At 39.5% G+C, this 16913-nt stretch overlaps 1 protein-coding gene across 1 annotated transcript in view; it reads left to right on the top strand.

Annotated features, from left to right (window-relative positions):
* Window positions 1-16913, top strand: part of FRMPD4 (FERM and PDZ domain containing 4) — a 305963-nt gene that overhangs the window by 173410 nt on the left and 115640 nt on the right. The window contains 1 exon segment of the mRNA XM_062574603.1: window positions 13734-13850. Within this exon segment, the coding sequence (XP_062430587.1) occupies window positions 13734-13850 (117 nt within the window).

The raw sequence follows: 16913 nt of genomic DNA, 5'->3' as shown, positions 1-16913 counted from the left end.
AGCTTGTTGGGGGGAGGGAAGCGGAGGAAAATGCAGAACAACAAAAGAAAATCACAACAGCAAACTCCCAAGGAAGTGGGAGACAAGAGACTGAATAGAAATTCCCATAATACCCTTTTTAACAGATAAAAGGGAACGTGTGGTAACAAGCAATATGGAGGTTTGATCTCTTTGCCGGTGATGTTTTTATGATTGATTTAGGGCAGTCCTTTTACGGAGACTGTGATGGGACGTTTTGTGGCTTCGCCTGGAAACCAATGCTCCAGGGCCAGAAGCTACATGGGAGCAGCTTTTTGCCATTGTGCAGAGAGCTCAAAACTTAAAATTGGGGCTTAAAACTAGTTTAGAGTCTAGGGCTAGACGAGAAGGAGAATGACCATTTTACTTCAGCGGGTGCCCCATGCTGAAAGACAACTGCCTAACCCACTAGTCCTTGACAGAGGATGGTGGCCTGGAGAGCAGAACTGGACAGGAGGCATTTTAGTTTAACTGAAACCCAACACTGCCAAATGCAAACTCATATTTGGCCCTTGTCCGGAGGAGAGTTGAGTTCAATTAAGTCTCTGTTGAGTGTGTGCTAAGCTCCTGCACTTCCAAAAGAAGGCTGATGCTTTCAAGTCCTGCCTGTGGCTGTCTCCTGCCAGCCCTCAGCTGGGACTCAGCTGGTGCTGGCAGCTCCTTACTTTTCCCACAGCGTTTGTACCAGTGCCAGATGAGTGGCCAGCGAGGAGGATTTTGCCTAACCTGTTTAAGCCGGGAGGAGAGGGTTGTGGAGGGCTGCCATCGTTTGCCTCCCTTGCAGGCAAGCCAACGGGAATTGGGCTTTCTCCTGGGTGCTGCAGTGTGACACAAAACATTGTGCAGGTAGCGACAGCCACAGAAGGGGGGTCAGGGCAGCAGACAGCAGGTGAGACACTCTGCGGCTCCAAAACCATACAAAACTGTCAACCGAAGAGGTGTTTTGGAGGTTGTCTTCCTTTTTAAAGGCACTATTTCAAAAATTATCCATTTTAGAAGGATGGGGCATTTTTTTTCACCGTAACTCTTTAAGAGCTGTGTGACAATGGCATACAGAAGTAGCAGAAGTTGCTACTTCTGTTAAACAGGGACTTTTTACAAAATGGTATTGTTTCTACTGTTAGTTCTTAATGAAGGACTTTCATATCACTTATATTTTTGATATTTAATTGTAAATTTTGTTACAAATTATGCCTTTTAAAAATCCTTTGGCATTATCAGTGACAATGGTTGGCCAAATTATTAAAAAGTGTGTCTGAATCTGAGAGCAAAAGTCTTCTGGATGAGGAATTTTAAGGTCTAAATTTCAAACTATTTCTGGGGGAGAAACGCATCAAGTTGCCGCTACTCCGTAGTGTAAGCTGATATGCTTCACTCTTTAAATCCTTTCCTCTGAAATTCATCCAGAAAGAAGAAACTTCAAAGTCTTTCTCAGTAGCTGAAAAGATACCAAGATACTGCTTTGAACAGGAACTTAAGGGAGCAACTGCAAGAAGTTTGCTACAGGGGAATCAAGGAGAGTCTACAAGGATTTACAAAAAAGAAGTCACAAATAGTTTCTTATAAAAAGTTGGACCTTACAGTGTATGATATAGAAAAAATTACAACTGTAGTGGGGCAGGGGTATGGTTAGCATGTAGAGCCTGCTTGTACTTCAGGGCAGATTTTGCTTCCATGTAGTAGGACTGCTGTATCACTAGCAAGGAACCTTTGAGAGTGCAGTACTCAATTACACAGTGGCTTCACACGTGAATTGGAAGAACTGGAGCCTTGAGCAATGTTGACTGAAAAGAACAGGTTGTGCAGACTTACTAATATGTCTGTTTTCCTTTTGATTTGATTCTGTATTTTTCCATTGCTAGCCAAGTGATGCAGTATTTGGATGCTCTGATGCCTTTCTGATATCTACTTGAATTGAAATTTTACATGCTTTGCTAAAATAGGTGGTAGACCCCATGCAGCTTTTAGGAAAAGAAGCAGTATGTTTAATTTCCTGAGCTTTGGTAAATAGAAATTGGAGGTAATTTTTTGCCTTTCAATCTGTGATTTGGGGCAATAGAAGTAGTTTTTCTGCTTTGAGACGTGAAAACTGCTTTTAGTATCGAAATAGAAGTTTTCATTAAAAAAGTGAGATTCTAGAAACTTCAGTTAAAAGAGAAAATCATGAAACATAGAATAAAATCATAGGGCTTAGTCCTAAGATAATGAAATCAGGAATAAGAATGCTACTAGTAGAAAGACACAAGCGTGTGGGTGAATTGAAGTGTGATAAGAAAACAAAGAACACTGCAAGATGTGTATTTGCAATACTTCATTCATGTGTAGCATTTTATTTTTTTCTGCATTCCTCCCCTTTTTTACATGCAGCTATATATGTTTATTCATTCAGTGGTCATAAAATGAATAAAGAACTTAAAATCTTTGAGCACACTAAGTATCTGACAGAACAAGGGATAAATAAATCATGTTTACGTATTTTGGCAGGAGTATAATCTCATATGATGTCCTGTAAACTTGTAGGTATTGAAATGTTAGTATTAATGCCACAGTAGATCAGAAAGACCAGTTTGACAAACATTGCTCACTGCCTACTTGCATTTCAAATATGCCTATGTGTCTGCCTGCCATGACAGAGCTGATGAAAGGGGAAATTGCCTTGTGGTGACTTTTAAGAAAACAAGTTTATTTTCTAAACAGTATCTTAAATATTTTGCTTTTGAGAAGAACAAAAAAGTATATCCCCTCAGATATATGCCTGTTTACCTGGTTAGGAATGAACATCCTTTTCATGTTGAAGGTAAGTCGACTTCACGGCTTCAGGACTCCCGAATCAACTGTGTTTACCCCAGCAGTCGAGCAAATGCGGTTGCAACTCAACTTGACAGTCTGTAAATATTTACCATCCAAACGGCAATGTATTGTTTCTTTGTGCTGTCAGTTCTGCAGAACTAATTTTACACTGCGCGAGATGTTAATGTGGACAGCAACGTTTCTGGGCACGTACTGCGCTCCGAAGCCTGCAGTCTGAGCATGTACCTGTGGTAGCGTTCAGAGCTCTTCCTGCAGAGCTGGGTGTAGAAAGCGAAAAGGCCAACGGTACCTTGGGTTCCTGCTGTTCCGTAGAGTTCAGCAGCTTCACCAAGGTTGCACGCAGGTGTTGGGGATCATCACCAGTCATAGCCTGGGGGTAAAATCTGCCTCCATGGAAATCAGCAGTAAAGTTTCCATTGGTTCAGATGGGATTAGGATTTCCCCATGTCTTTAATAACATGGGTTTACAGGTTTGTAAAGCTGTGGTTGCAACATTTAAGTGCTGTCCTCCAAAGTGCGTTTTTAAAAACTGCATGCTGTCGTTTGAGAACAGAATACAATCCGTTACATTACGCATGAGAAATAACAATTTTATATTAATTTTAAAAAGCTATTTATATCAAAATTTATTCTACTGGTTGAGTTGGTACTAAATGGAAGATCCAAATGTGTTAAGGTATGACCTTTAAAAAACAAGATTAGTGAAGTCAGTTAGCTGTAATGTCAGTTAGCTGATATACTCATTTTTTGAAAATGCTTAATTTAGTCTCAATTAAACTTAAAGACATGTTTCTAAAATCTGGGCCTGGGTCATTTTAAATGTAGATTCATCTTTCTAAATCATTGCAATGAGATTTTAAAGATACTGAAACATCTAAAGATTCAGGTGGACTTCAATGGGAATATCAAAAATGCTACAGTGAATAACTCCAGTTACTAGGCACTTTTTTGCCTGGTTTATAAATAACTAGGCACTTAGAATGCATATAAATTTCCGAATGCCTTTAAAGTAAGCAAGCTGTCAAGCTCTGCGTTGTGTTGTGCCTCAGAAAGTAGGTGGGAGAATTAATACGTTGAAGAAATAAAAATAGCTCCATGAACTATCAGAGAGTTCTCATGGATTAAAAAAAAAAAAAAAAAAAAAAACAACAACAACAGCAACAAAAACAGATAATAAATCTGAGGCCTTCAGCCCGCTATCCCGCGATCTGGGCCAACGCTTGGCGGGAGCGAAGGATCTCGGCGAAACGGCCTCGCTGGCAGCGGCGGCTCCCCGAGCGGGTTGGCGCGGCTCTTAAATAACGCGTCTCCGCTACGCCGGCAGCGCGGGGCTCGGCGCGCGCCGGATCAGGCGGAGTCAGCCGGATTACCAGCCAAGATTTCGGGATAAGAGAGTACGTTCGCTTTGTTCTGTCAGGGAAAGAATTAGAAAGATTTGCAGCGGTGGAGACATCAGTGCGAAAGGATGAAAGTTGTTTCTCACGCGGTTCTAAAATCAAACTTGGTAAGGGTTTCCTCGGTTTCTTCTGTGTTCGGAGTAGCCATTTCAGATAGGGTGTATTAACACAAGAAAAAACTGAAAGGATAGCAAGGATGAACTGTTACCTAACGGCTTCTGTAAAAGAAGAGGTTAAGTAACTTAGGGCCCGCAGCTGGGAGAAAAGCTGGCTTGAAAGGACCGCTATTTCTTCCAAAGTTTTGCAGCGACTTGCTCCAAGAGATGTGGTGAGAGGGCCTTTCCTACTCTCATGTGCGTCCCGGTCCCGTGGCAGCTCAGCCTTCCTCTGGGCCCATGGGGACGGCCTCCTCTTGCCGCCTCGCCGCAGCAAGGGCTTCGCTCCGAGCGGCTGGCCAGCGGGAGCTGAGCACTTTCGTGTACTCCCTGCGGCTGAAGCTCGCTGGCTTACCTACATCTCCCGTTTCTTTATTTCCACATTCCTCCCCTACTCTCTTTTTGGAGTGGAACAAAAATGGCGTGTTCTCACTGAATGATCTTTAATGCGATACTTTGCTAGCTTTGCAATACCTTTTGTGCTGGGAATGTCTCATGGAAGCCAAACGTGGTACAGCTGATGGTGAGATTCGTACTAGCTAGGTGAACAGTTTCCCTCCCATGCGCTCTTCGGTATAAGTCTAAACCCGGTTTAGAGGCTATTTTCTGAAGTCAGTGGGGTACAGTAGTAGCTGGAACAGTGCGAGTATCACGTAATGAGCTTCTAACCGGCAAACTGTGGTCAATGGATATACATACATCATGTATTAAAAGAAAATACAGCGAAGGGTAGAGCTGGCCAGATGACTCTGAGCTTTACAATAGTAGTTGTTATGTAGCTACTGAAAAAAAAACTAAAATTTTTCTTTCTGGTGAATATAGTATCTGTGTACACTCTTGCTCTGATTTGCCTCTGATACTGTGCAGAATTGCATTCCTGTTCATAGGACAATTACTAGCAAGCTCTAAGAACTGCAAGTGTAGCAAATATATGGTTTCAGAGAGCTAAATTGCATCTAAATGTGCGTGCGTGTGTATATACCTCAGTTGGAACATGCAGTTACAAGCTACAACCAGATTTATTTTTATTACTGTAGGAAATCATCCTGCAGCACTACGAGCTAATGGCAGAGAGGAATATTAAACCTGTGTAAATCCCAGAGTCCCTCTAATTTTCTGAGGGCAGAGAAAAGAAACTTTCATTTTCCGCTGCAGGATCTTTAGGAACCTTGTTGTCAGTGGTTCTAGGTAGATTAGCTAGCTCAGTTTTATTTCTGCCTGTACCCTTTTCTGTAGCTCTCACTTGCTGAGTGTGGGAGGGTGATGGTTTTCAGTGGCTGTCACAGCAGCAGTGCAGTTGCCTGTTGTTCACCAGGACATATCTCTACTCTCCTACCCAAGTGATTGCTGGTTTGTACAACCAAGGATTGGTGTGAATTGGAGGAGGAAGTATTCGGGGATGTGGCTTTTTTTTTAAAGACACTTATCACAAGAAAGTTATTTACTCAGATACATAACTGGATGGCTTAATATCTGAAGATATTAAGGATTTAGATGACTAGAGTCTTAATATCCTAAGAGCTTTGTATGTAACAAGATCTTTCTGCTTGTATTTTCTCTTCTACAAGTTGTAAAAGCACCACCTACCTTTAGAGTGCTTTACAGATGATATACCAAATTAAAGGGAGGGGGAAAAAAAACATTTTACAATGTAAGTTTTTGGCTTACAATTTTTACCTTCAAAAATCACTTATGAGATTAATTAAAAAATACTGATAGAAAAAAAAAAGGGAGAAGGGGGGAGAGTATATGCCAAAGAATAGCAAAGAACAGAGTAAGCAAGTTTCTCTGTTTCTGTCTTTTGTTTAATGCTTACTGATAGAATTCAAACTTACAAGATTAAATCCAGGTAACTTAGTTTGCAGTTTAATACAGGATTTTTTTTTTTTTTTGTAGTATTTTACATGAAATGCTTTCAGCAGGAGTTTGGACTAGATGACTAGGATCCCTTGTAATCCTATGAAGTGTACCAGTTAGTAGCTTGCTGGATTTGCACTGCATTATTGCCCAGCTGTAACTTTTGCTGTGGACTGTGTAAAGTGAAAACGGACGTAGGTTAAAACTCATTTGTTTTAGGCAACTGATACTGGAAATCACATTCAAGTTAAACTCTGAACTTGGCTGTTAGTATTAAAGATACATGATGTAGGTAAGAGACCTTGAGACTACAGTGAAAAATACAGCCTGTAAAAGAGCATGATGGATGCAAACGATGACTGGGGATGAAATCTGCTGATTTTTCAGTGGAATAACGATGAAATATGTTGATTTTCTGTCTGCGTTTTTGACAGTTATTCTGACCCGTGTCTCTTGTATCCAAGGGTTGGCAGGACGAAGGCGGGAACATAAAAGTAAAGCATATATTGCTAATGTACTGGAATTACTTAAATCCTTGACTGTTGGATCATCAGGGCATGGACAAAATAGTGCTTGGCCACTTCTGATAGCCTGGGAGCGAGATCTTTGGCAGAAGTTTAGATTTTGTGAGCCTCTGGAGTCTAGAGGGCACAAAAATGTATTTTAGCCCAGTTTAAAAGGTATGTAATGAATTGTCAATTCTAATATGTTCAACTTTTGGATTATCTAATGAATAAAATGTGATGTAAAATTTTATGTAAATTGTGAGCTAATAATCACAAAGAGGCAAAAAAGTTCAGATTTTTAATATGGCTTTGTAAACCCTAAAATTATATACTCCAGAAAAGTAGCTGTATAATAGATAATTATTAAAATATCTCTAGCACTTCTGTTCCAATGACAGACTATTTTATGATATAGTGCTTTAATAAGCTTAACATGAAATGATAATATACTTCAATTTTATTTTTTGTAAATCACAATCCCTCTGTTGCCAACCCAGGGTAACTTTAAAAGCTGCCTTTTCTGATTCATATTGGGAACAGTATTCTCCCTGAGATCTGAAATGTTTCAATTGCTGATAATCTAAAGCCAAAAAATATCTAATATTTAGATTGATGAAGTAGTATCTAAAAAGCAGCAGATTTTAATTCAAAGCAGACTGTCTCCGAAACTGGTAAGCTGATTCAATGATTGACTTTCTTGCTGTGTAGTAATAGTGCTATCAATTTACACCATTTGGAAGCAGAATTAGAACCAGTTTGACAGTGTAGCATATGTCTTGTCTGCTGAGAAAAGGTGCGGCCGGGTAATAATAGAAGTGGACCAGCAGGAGCTTAAGGGAAGACTATTAAATTCTGTGTTCTGCCAAATTTTACAGACTCGAATTTGAAGTAAAAAAATCGATAAGGATTGCTTCTTACTACAGTGTATTGTAAGCTTAAAATGTGATATAGAGCACCTCACTTGCTTGGCTCACATAGTAGCTGGTGTTGCCTCAAAGGATTTATTTCTATTCTGTTCAGACTTAGTTGCACAAGCTTCTCATCCATGAATATTATATTTGAAATTATTTCTAAGGAAGCCTAGAATGCTAAAAATGTAGCAATCTGCTGTGTATATTGACTATAACAGGAAAATAGTATTCCATTACTGTACACTGAAGTCAAGATGTAATTACAATAACTGCTTAATTGAAAAGTCACATGCAAGTTTGTAAGTGTTTACCTGTCGAAACACATTTGAGATTACTCAAAAGAATTAAAAAAAGTGATTTTCTCTGTCTTGTTTTTCCATGTCTTTGTCCATGTCATTTTTTTTATTTGTTTTGAAGTAAAGTGCACTCAGTTTTCATATCTTCCCAGAATAGAAGGTTAAACTAGCTTTATTTTCTGTGTGTGTTTTAAAATGGTAATAAGGAAAAGGTGGAGGGAGGAGCATGCAGCATAAACATCAGGAAAATGTGATCCTAAAATGACAGAAGAAGTTAGTGGTGTTCATTGTGCTGATATTCTAGGGCAGATGAGGTTCTTGTAAAATACTGAAGTTTGCCCTTTTTTTTTCTTTTTCTTTTTTCAAGACCAGTTGTAAGCAAAAAAATTCTTCCTTTACTTTCTGTCTTTCCATTACACTTTTTTCCCTTTCACAAGCAATTTTCAGCCCCTACCCTGGCAGTTTCTGATTTCTGTGGAGTTTTAGGGTACTACAGTTTCTATTGATGTGTGTGTGTGTGTTGAGGGATGGAGAATTTTCATGAAATATGTACGCCTTCAAGTTTTATAGCATAGAAATGGTCAGCTATGGAATAGGTGGTAAGAAAGCATATGATGTATTGTTGCATGTCTTTTATCTAAAATGTGGTTAAATTTTACACTATTGTCTCTCCAGTGATCTACTCTATACTACCATAAACTGACTGTTAGTACATTCAATAACATAGACAAGCGTCTATACTGCAGGTATGGCAGAAATGGCAAAGCTCTTGTACTGGGCACTGAAATGGTAGTGCAATAGCACAAGGCTGCACTGTAACTGGAATACTGGGTAGGGGAGAAGATGCAGCCAGAGTAGTGGTAACAACATAGTATCATTAAAGCAAAAAAATCTTATGTAGAGTATAATTCAGCATCTGATGATAGTGGTCATTTTGTCAGAGATAAATGTTGAAGATTGCATTGTATGAAAAATGAGAATGCACATAAAGTTTGTTTACTTGCTGTAGGAGGATGCTGGCTATGATATGGTAAGGTTTTCTAATGTGCACTAGTTTGAGAGAAAACAAACCTATATTAAAAATATTTTCTAGAAAGTCCAGAAAGCAGTACCAGTAATCCACCCACTAATTGAGAAGGAGCCAAATGTTTCATACCCTTCATATACTTTCTGTTTTCTTTTGTTTATGTTTGTTTTTTGAAAAACTGAGTAAACCTAAGAAACCCTAAGATCAAAAACCCCATTAAAATAGAAAAGCTATCTTAAACACTTCAGTTTTTAGAGACTTTTATTTTCTTGTGTGTATCAGCATGAAGCTAAAGCAACCTGTGCAACAGAAAGTCAAAAAGCTTTTTGCAAACATCCAAGTCAAACGATTATTTTCCTATTAAGATACTTCCTGGTTTTTGCAAAACAAGATTTTGAAGAGGAAGGTAATTTCTTCAGCACTGTGAATCTCTGATGGGGTCAGTGTGCTTTAAATGGAAAGTCGTGGCAATTTAAAGGAAAACATAATGGAGATTTTTGTTTTCTGTGTAATGGGGGCACACCTTTAATAGCACTGGAAATACGACAGAGGGGGAGAAGGAGAGGGAAATGAAGATAAGACACGTCAGTTAAAGAATGGTAACAAAGGAAAGTGAAGTTAGTGGACAGTGGTGACTGCAGAGGATAGGAATGGGAGAACAGTAACAGTTTTTGTAGAAAGGAAAAACTGAGCTACTGCTGAGCAGGAAAGTGCAAGTAACAACTATCCTAATGGACAGGAGTTTAAAACTTACTGTGGAAGCAGAGAGGAGAAGGGAATTGCCCTGGATGCCCCTGGGAGTGATGAGACCTTCACTTGGTCCCTCGCCTGGAGCTAGTGGAGGTTGTCATTGAGGTCTGGAAGAGACTGCCGTTGCCACGCGTGGTTTCTTTCATCCCTTGTCCCGATTTGTTATTTGTGCCTGTGTCATCTTGTCATGTAGATTTTTGATCCTGGGAACATACCGGTAAAGAGTGGCTACTAGGGGCATTGCCATGTGGTACTGAGGAGCTGTTTACCTAGCTGAAGGCAAAGCCATGGCCCCGAGGTACTTCTTCACTGCACTGTTTGCACATTATATCTGTGGCCACATTAAGTGGAACATTGGGAGGGAAGCAGAAGAGCAAGTGTGGAAGATGCATAATAAAAATGTTCTAATTATAGCACAAAACTTGTCACGAAGTAAGATTATGTTGTTGTAGTCTCAGATTAAGAAGAGCCGTTCTCCATATAGCCGATAGTGTCACTGGTACAGTGTATGCTTTGAACAGCCAGTGGTTTTATTCTGCACTGCTCTGCCCTGCTTGTGATACAGGCAGGAGCATGAAGTAGCATTTGTGCTGTGTGTGTTGTGCCTGATCTGGGGCAGAAATTCAGGACGAGCCGTAAGATGAAATGCATGGCAACACTATTCTGCCTTGGCCCAGAACATGGCTGTATGTTGCGAGATTATCGAGGCAGACAGATGACACAGGGAAAAATATTTTTGTAGCACTTGGTTCTCATGTTTTAATAACTTAAATAAGAAAAGCAGTCTCAGACAGTGATCCTGCCTTTAACATTTGTCTTAATTACAAACTCAGAGCTTCACACTCACTTGTAGGGTATTATTCCTCAGATTTCTTTTAACTGAAGTAGAGTTTCCAGCAGTTCAGAAATACTGCATGTTTATATGCGAATTAAAAACCTCTTAGTTCCTCATCCAGCAGAAGACTTAAAAGCATGCAGATCTGCAGTATGTGAAAGGTTTTTGAATTCGTCAGTATCTGAAGTCATTAAAGTTCCCTCCCATACGTGGGTGATTTATTAGTAGCAGTCCCAGTATGGATTTTTTTAGTGTAGTGTGATGGATCTGGGGCAGTTCATTTCTTTCTGTTGTGCTTCTGATAGAGCCAGAAACCCTTTCAGCATCCTTGATCGAATGTCAAAAATTTTTTGTCCAGCCCACATGTCCTATTATACAGCCTAGTGCCCCTGTGAAGAGTTCTGATAGCAATGATTACTGATTTTGACAGTACAACTGCGAAGTCTTTTAAAACTTTCTTTCCTTCATTTTTCATATTAAAATGGTAGGATTGAGGATCAGAGAGCTGAGGGATTGTCCAAGAACACCTGGGTACCTCCAAGAAGGTAGGATTTAGACGGGGATCTCCCATTGTGCGACTAGGTTCCTTACCACTGAGGCATTTTCTGCATATAATGCCTGCCAAAATGACTTTCTGCTTCCCCCAGGTGAAATGCCTGATGTGCTCATGGCACCGACCTCCTTCCATGCCACTGTTTGCACCTTGCAATGTCCTTTGCATAGAGTCCTTGCAGCTGAGCAGCATAATATTCAACAAGTGGATGGAAGCATCTAAAAGAAAATAGTGCAGTTCATTCTCTCATTTCTCAGGCTGTACAGGCTGCTGGGAATCACAGACAATAATCACCTCTGAGCTTCATTTATGCCAGAGTGTAAAACCTTTTTTTATTGCTGTAACATGAACATTTATTATTTAATTGTACAAATGACTACTTAAAACATGCTATGGGCATTTGTTTTTCCCTTCTCTGGAACCATCTCAGAATTTGCACAGATTTAATGCTTCATGTGGCATCTTTGATGCACACAGTGTCTAAAATGCTGCTTGCTCTTTCATTGGTTATAAGAAAATCTGGAAGACTAGATCAGATGTAGAGATATTTGTAGTAAGTAAGCCCACGCAAGGCAGTTACTACCGTTCATTATATCATCATAATTTTTTAAGGGCTCAAAAAAAGCTGTGAAAGACATTGCTTATGGAGTTTGTTTGGTATACAGTTTTTTTTCCATTTTAATATCTTTTACCCTGTCATTCTTAGATTGTAGAGTGGTTCACTACTTTTATTCTTTCTTCCTCTTTCAAGCATGCAGAGAGACACAGGAATGCTTGAGCTCAACTTTACATGAATCTGCATGTAAGAAAATGTTAAAAATACTTATTTTAAAACTTTGTTTTCTTCCTTCAAATGTCTATTTCTTATGCATTCCTCTGATTAAGAATGGGTTAGTAGCATTTATCTGGGTGATGTAACACACCTGACATTTATTGGTTTAATCACAAATAACTTTAATTTTATTAAGATTTCTAGCATGTTTAAACATTAGATTTGAGCCCCTTTTATGGCAAATACTAGTGTTTGAATGTGCTAACAGAAATGTTTTTCTGCTCCTTGATGATAGAGTACTTAATGTAATTGGTAAATCAGATGATATCTAGCACTCCATTGTAATTCTCTACTTTACATGTAAATTATATTTTGAAGCACCATATCTTTTCTCAGTGGTGATTAATCCTTGAAATAAAGGGGAAGGGGCAGTAGCTAGCTTGTTTTAAATGATGCATTCCCCCATTGGGAAAGATTAACTATGTACAACTTTGTTGAGTTTAGCAATTTGTAATGAATTGTTGAGTTGTCCGTAGAGACCAGTTTCTTTTTCTCAAAAGAGTATTCACTAGGTTGCATTGCTCTCTTCCTCTAAAGGAAATAAGTTCTTATTATCCGTCGTCTTAGAGATAAAAGTTCATTTCTAGCATTTGAATTTACATAAATCTAGGAAGTAAAACTTAGCAGTAATATGTTCAATAGGCAGAAGAAAGAGGAGAGGGCTATTTCAAAGCACACCCATATTCTGTGTGTCTTTGTTTTACGTTTCTAAATTTCAGATTGTATGCAGTGTCATGTGTTGATTCACCTCTGCCTGCTTGTGAAGCATCCTCAGCTGGTCTTTAGCATCTCTGGTTATCCTGCCTCCTTTTCCTGTTCTTTTCATCTTTTGGCTTGTACATTGTAGATATTCATGCGTTGGTTAATTTTGCTGAAAGTGCTATTTGTTGTCCTCTGTACCTGCAATTCCCACAGCAGAAGTAGGAATGCATGGAAAGTTCATGCTTAGCTCCTGGAAGTCCTGGGGTATGACATCAGTACAAAAATTCGGGCTTCCATGTTGGAAACTAGGGGGAGATTGTTGCTGACTGTATCATTTTTGTCTATGGAAGCAGTAGATCACAACTCACAAAATATATCGAGCTTAGTGGGGAAATACGGTCATTTGGAAGTGCTGCTAAATTTCACATAGTTAAGTGAACCCTGTAAACTACTCTACTTAGGATGGCATCACTTGTCCCTTGCTCAGGACTAGGGGTACTAGCAGAGACTGTTCAGCAGAGATAGGTAGCAGTGTATATGCCTTTAAAAGTTATCTAGGGGAAGAAATAATGAACAAGCACAATCAGATCTGCCTGTTGGAATCAATTTAGCGTCCATATACATAAGCCTGATGGTTCTCCTTCATTCCCACATGCAAAACAGCTGGGAAAAAAAAGATAGGGCATTGGTGTTGCCTCTTGTGCCAGTTAGCGCATCCATGCCTGTAATGTGCACAGCAAGGTTTTTTGCCAGAACTGTAGAGAAAACAGGTATTTGAGCAGGGAGTGAAAATGAAAGGAAACACACTCTTGAAAATGCGATCTGGGACTGGTGGTGCATGATAGATTCACCTGTCAAAAGGTTTGGGTTCAAAGACCATTAGAAATGTGTGCATCTTGCCACTTCCTAGATGAATTTTACAAATGTGAGTATACCTGCTACTCTTTTTGTTTGCCTGGTTTGGGGCTATATATTTCACAGTTTTGAAAGTACCTGATGCCACAGTGAATGGCATGAAATAAGTAAATCCAAAGAATAATTAGAATAGAAAAGTCAATTTCTTTTTCTCCCTTGAAATTACAGCCACAGGAACAAGTCTTCAGGCTGGCCGCATCCTTCAGGGACCTGGAGCTTGAACCAGGGAACACCTTATGGATGGGAGATGACGGCAAACAGAGATGGAAGAGACTACTTCCTCAAGTAAGTGGTAGCGTGAGCTGTTGCGACCACTAGATTCAGGCTGTATCACAGTGCTGCAGCACTGCTACTTGCAACGTTTTCCTTGGAATCCTGGTATCAGCTGCAGTCTTATAGAATTAATGTTGATTTGTTTTGGTTTGTTGCACAATGCTAGCTTTGCCCGTACTTTACTGTGCCTTGTTCTTTATAATACTGTGTTTTGGTCCTTGATTATTTCTTTATTTGGCCAAGAAAACAGTGATAATGTAAGGACCTGTAATTCACTGAGGAATTACAGCAAATGTCATTAACAAAAAAAAAAAAAAAAAAAGGCGCATCCTTAAAGAATAAGGCAAAAGGTCCCTTCTGACTAGGATTAACAACTCTCATCTGTCTCTGCCGTGTGAACTCTTTAGTTTGCCTAAAAAGTTCATTATACTGGTAAAGAGTAAGTACCTATCTTGATCCTGTACAGTTTTTGTCTGAATTCTTAGGTTTTTCATGGCCCTTTAGCTCTGCAGTTAAAAGTTTGTAAATAAATGTCAATGTAAATGATTTGATTGTAAACAAAATTGGATTTTCTTTTCCCAATGAAAACTGTGCAGAATTCTTCTTCTGAGTTACTTAAGTGGCTTGAATAAAATACAGTTTCCTATCCTAGCAAATATATTCTATTGTGTATTTGAAACCTGTTTGCTGAGAAGGGATGGTAGTGAGTTAGCAGAACAATTTCTTGGTTTTACAGCATTAGTTGCTTTAGCTTACATTTTATTTTAAGGCCAGCATTTTGAGTTTGCTCATGTGAAAGGTTGGATGTTTTCATTATTTCAATTTCTTGGTTTACCAGTCTGAATGGAAGCTTGTTGGTGCTTAAAAAGTCCTGGATGAGAATCACAATCCTTTCTTATAACACAGAGTAAAGGGATCAAAGTTACTTTAAATTGACCGTTAAAAGTCTTGCATTCATCCAAGATCCTTCTTCTGCAAACCTTGAATTGTGCTGTGTAAGAAGGAGGATCCCTTTTCCTCTCCTCTCTGTCCCCCCCCCCCCCCCCCCCCCCCCGTCCCAGCTGTGCAGGGCATTTGCCTTGTCTTGCTAGGAGGGATGTGCTTTTAGAGCCACGCAAGGTAGAGTTAGAGCAGTGTGGTGACCTGCAGGCAACCATGGAAAAGCTTTCAGGATTTAGAGAGATTTTAGACCTGTCCACATTACAGCAAGTTGCCTCGGTTAATGAGAGCTCAAAGACAGCTTTAAAATGCCGTATTTTTCCATGAATACGTGTTTGTTATGCTGCGTATGTTTGTAAGACACAGGGTGCAGTGCTGGGTAGCGTGAATCTGAACGCTGGGCACTATGTAACTATATTAGCATAGGCTTTCTGCCTGAACTAATCAGCCTTGTTAGGAGGAATACATGAGCCTCAAAAGTACTGTGTTAATGTGACTATGCTGCTTCTGTTACTCGAGTTAGTGGAGGTATCTGCACCACTAAAAACTGTAGGGGCGGATTTGGAAGCTAAGTAATGAGGAAGTGCCGGCAGTTCCTGCATGCGCCTTCCCGGGCTGCGGCAGGTCCGTGTCCGTATCAGCAGCGATGGCTCAGGGGCATGAGGTTTCTCTGCAGCATGTCAGTGAATGCAGAAGGCCTAATCTGCAGGGCTGAAATTTATTTGAACGATAACATTAGCTTCTGAGGACAGGCGCCGCATTTAATTTCTCCTTTTCCTCACTGGTCATGTAATGGGGATGCTGTACTTCCTGTGCAACTATAAACAGCTGTGGCTTACAGCATGCAGTGCATTAGGAGTCATTAATTCTGTAATCTGAGAACATTTTCTAACTTGCAGTATCAAATGATCATTTCATTTATTTTTTTGGGTGGCCTTTTACTATGCTAAAGTGCCATATCCTCTTACAGCTCTCCTAGATGCATAAAAATGAATCGATGAACAAAATTCCATAACAGTGCCAAATCATGCCTTAAGTAATGGGGGGGAGGGGGTCTGTTTTGTGGAGGGTTTTTCATGTGTGGTTGTTCTTGGTTTGTTTTAAGTTTCATACTCTTATGAAATGTTTACCTCCCATTCTGTTTGGGGCCTTCCTCCCATTTGTTTGTCCTGCATCTTCCTGCAGTTATAACAGATAATTATCCGTCTTTTCTGGAGGTCCCATCAATGTTTTGTGCACACATTAGAATGAAGAGATGCATTCTATATATAGAGAGAATATATATAGAAAATATATATTTTAATATATATTAAATATATAAATGCAGCTGGAACAGATCAAGACTCAACTCTAGTACTATCTATCTGATCCCTCCCATCAGCTTTGGGAAACATAAGCCTCCCACATTTCACAGTACAAAGGGAGAGGAAGTGTTGGAGCCCTGGGCCACTCTCCCAAGTCAGGTCATATCTGACCAGTTACTCCATTTCTCTCCCTCAGCAAAAGCTTCCTCCAGCTGTACTGGGCCAGGCATTTTAGAGTGGGTATCTCTAGTGTTTTTTCTGTCTGATGATCCTTCAGAATTTTGTAGAGCAAAACCAGCATCTAAGGATTGAAGGACAGCAGGAATGTGTTGTAGAATTTAATATATTGGTGAAATCTTAGCTTTGGCTTGCAAAATAAATTTAATTAAAAAAATGGATTTAGCAAAGCGAGGTTTGCTGTAGTTCATTTTCAAGATGCCCACAGTTTGGTGACAGGTAAAAAAAACTCTCTGAACCCACTTCTCACAATCTCAGAATTATCTACGGGCAGGCAAAAATTATAAGCTTAATGGTAACTGTCACTTGATTAATTAATTAATTTCATATTTAATGCTTAAATTACCTAATAAAAGCAAAATAATAAACTTTGTATGAGTTAAATATACAGCATAGTTTCAGAAATTTAACAGTAAGAAGAATCCTGACTTTTCACAACTTTTAAGTGTTTAAAAAGCTCTAACAGGGCCAGATAACAGGGCCAGGGATAAATCTTGCCCAAGCTTATGATGTTAGACTGTGAGAGAGCAAGTATCTTCTTCCATTTGCACTTGGGCGACCCTCACTGTAAATGTGAACCCTGGTGCCAAAGAAT

Source organism: Rhea pennata, chromosome 1 (genome assembly GCF_028389875.1).
Source record: "Rhea pennata isolate bPtePen1 chromosome 1, bPtePen1.pri, whole genome shotgun sequence".
Classification (NCBI taxonomy): domain Eukaryota; kingdom Metazoa; phylum Chordata; class Aves; order Rheiformes; family Rheidae; genus Rhea; species Rhea pennata.
This window is presented reverse-complemented; position numbering and strand designations above follow the sequence as displayed.